The sequence below is a fragment of the Octopus bimaculoides genome, chromosome 15, assembly GCF_001194135.2.
Source record: "Octopus bimaculoides isolate UCB-OBI-ISO-001 chromosome 15, ASM119413v2, whole genome shotgun sequence".
Classification (NCBI taxonomy): domain Eukaryota; kingdom Metazoa; phylum Mollusca; class Cephalopoda; order Octopoda; family Octopodidae; genus Octopus; species Octopus bimaculoides.
Window position 1 is genome coordinate 41,280,114 of NC_068995.1, and position 1,195 is coordinate 41,281,308.

At 41.5% G+C, this 1,195-nt stretch overlaps 1 protein-coding gene across 1 annotated transcript in view; it reads left to right on the top strand.

Moving 5' to 3' along the window:
• The window catches only part of LOC106884496 (S phase cyclin A-associated protein in the endoplasmic reticulum), a 225,176-nt gene that overhangs the window by 116,460 nt on the left and 107,521 nt on the right, over positions 1-1,195 (top strand). Inside the window, exon 25 of the mRNA XM_052973411.1 lies at positions 100-337. Within this exon, the coding sequence (XP_052829371.1) occupies positions 100-337 (238 nt within the window). The remainder of the gene's footprint in view (positions 1-99; positions 338-1,195) is intronic.

Sequence of the window (1,195 nt, forward strand, 5' to 3'; positions counted from 1 at the left end):
GTACCATCCATAATGTTTTTTTTTTAGTGTAAACCCTTTGTGATCAACGAAGAAATCATTATTATTATTATTATTATTTTTGCTTTTCATTTTCTCTAGAAACAGTAATGTTTTCGGAAGTAAAAAAACTGATGACCCGACCCAACTTTTGGCAACATTCCAAGTGACCGAACTCGTCGGAATTGTATCTCTCTTATACGGAATGCTGTTGCACTCAGGGGTCCAAGGTCGTGGTGATGTCCCTCCTGCAGTGTTACCTGCCCCAATGCTAGCAGTGACAACTGCTGGTCTTCGAATGTTGAACCACATTGCTACATTGGATTTACAAGTCTTTCAAGTAAGTCACCTTTTCCGTACTCTTTTTGTCTTTCTTTTTTTATTCCCCAATTAACACATAGTAGTGTTCTTTCGAACTTTGTACATATAGAATGGCGAGCGAAGTAAAACAAACCACTGAAAGTGAAACGTAAATAGTCTCTAGAAATCGGCAGGAATTCCCTCAAACTCTTTAGACATTATTATTATCTCTTATATTTGGCATAAAGACGCCAGATCTTATATCGAACCTATCTCTCACCCTCACCAGATTTGGTAAAGTAAAGCCTTTCACCAGATTTTTCAAATTTAATAACCTAGCAAACCCACCCGGAAGGCGTTTGTCTAGGACGATAAATTGTTCTGCTAACTACCCCTTTCATGTATGTAATGGAGACAACTTCGTGCTTAGAAAAGGTGACAATCCTCTTGTATTGTCCTGAGATCCTCTTGTACAGTCCTAATGGCATTGCGTTTGTAGCCCGTTCTGATGGCAATGTCTTACAAGGACACTCAACTGCAAAACTATAAACGGACAAGTCGTAGACACCATACGTTGCAGCTCAGCGCAGTTAACCGCCCACCCCCGATGAGGGCAGGAATTCCAAATTAAAAAGTGATACAGGGTAGACGGGATTGATGCGTCCCTGTTGGTTTGTGGCAAAGAAGGGCAATTGGTCGCAGAAACCGTGTTGAAAAATGGATCGTAAAAAAAAAAAAGGGATGCGGAATCGAGAGCAGAAACATATACAGGGTAGAATGGACTTTATAGTCCAGTCCCCGGCAAGTTCTGTGAGAGCGGGTGGCTCGATGAGCTGCACCTAGACAAACATGACAACAAAGTTGGTTGGTTTTACTCTGCCAGACGATACGGACCATG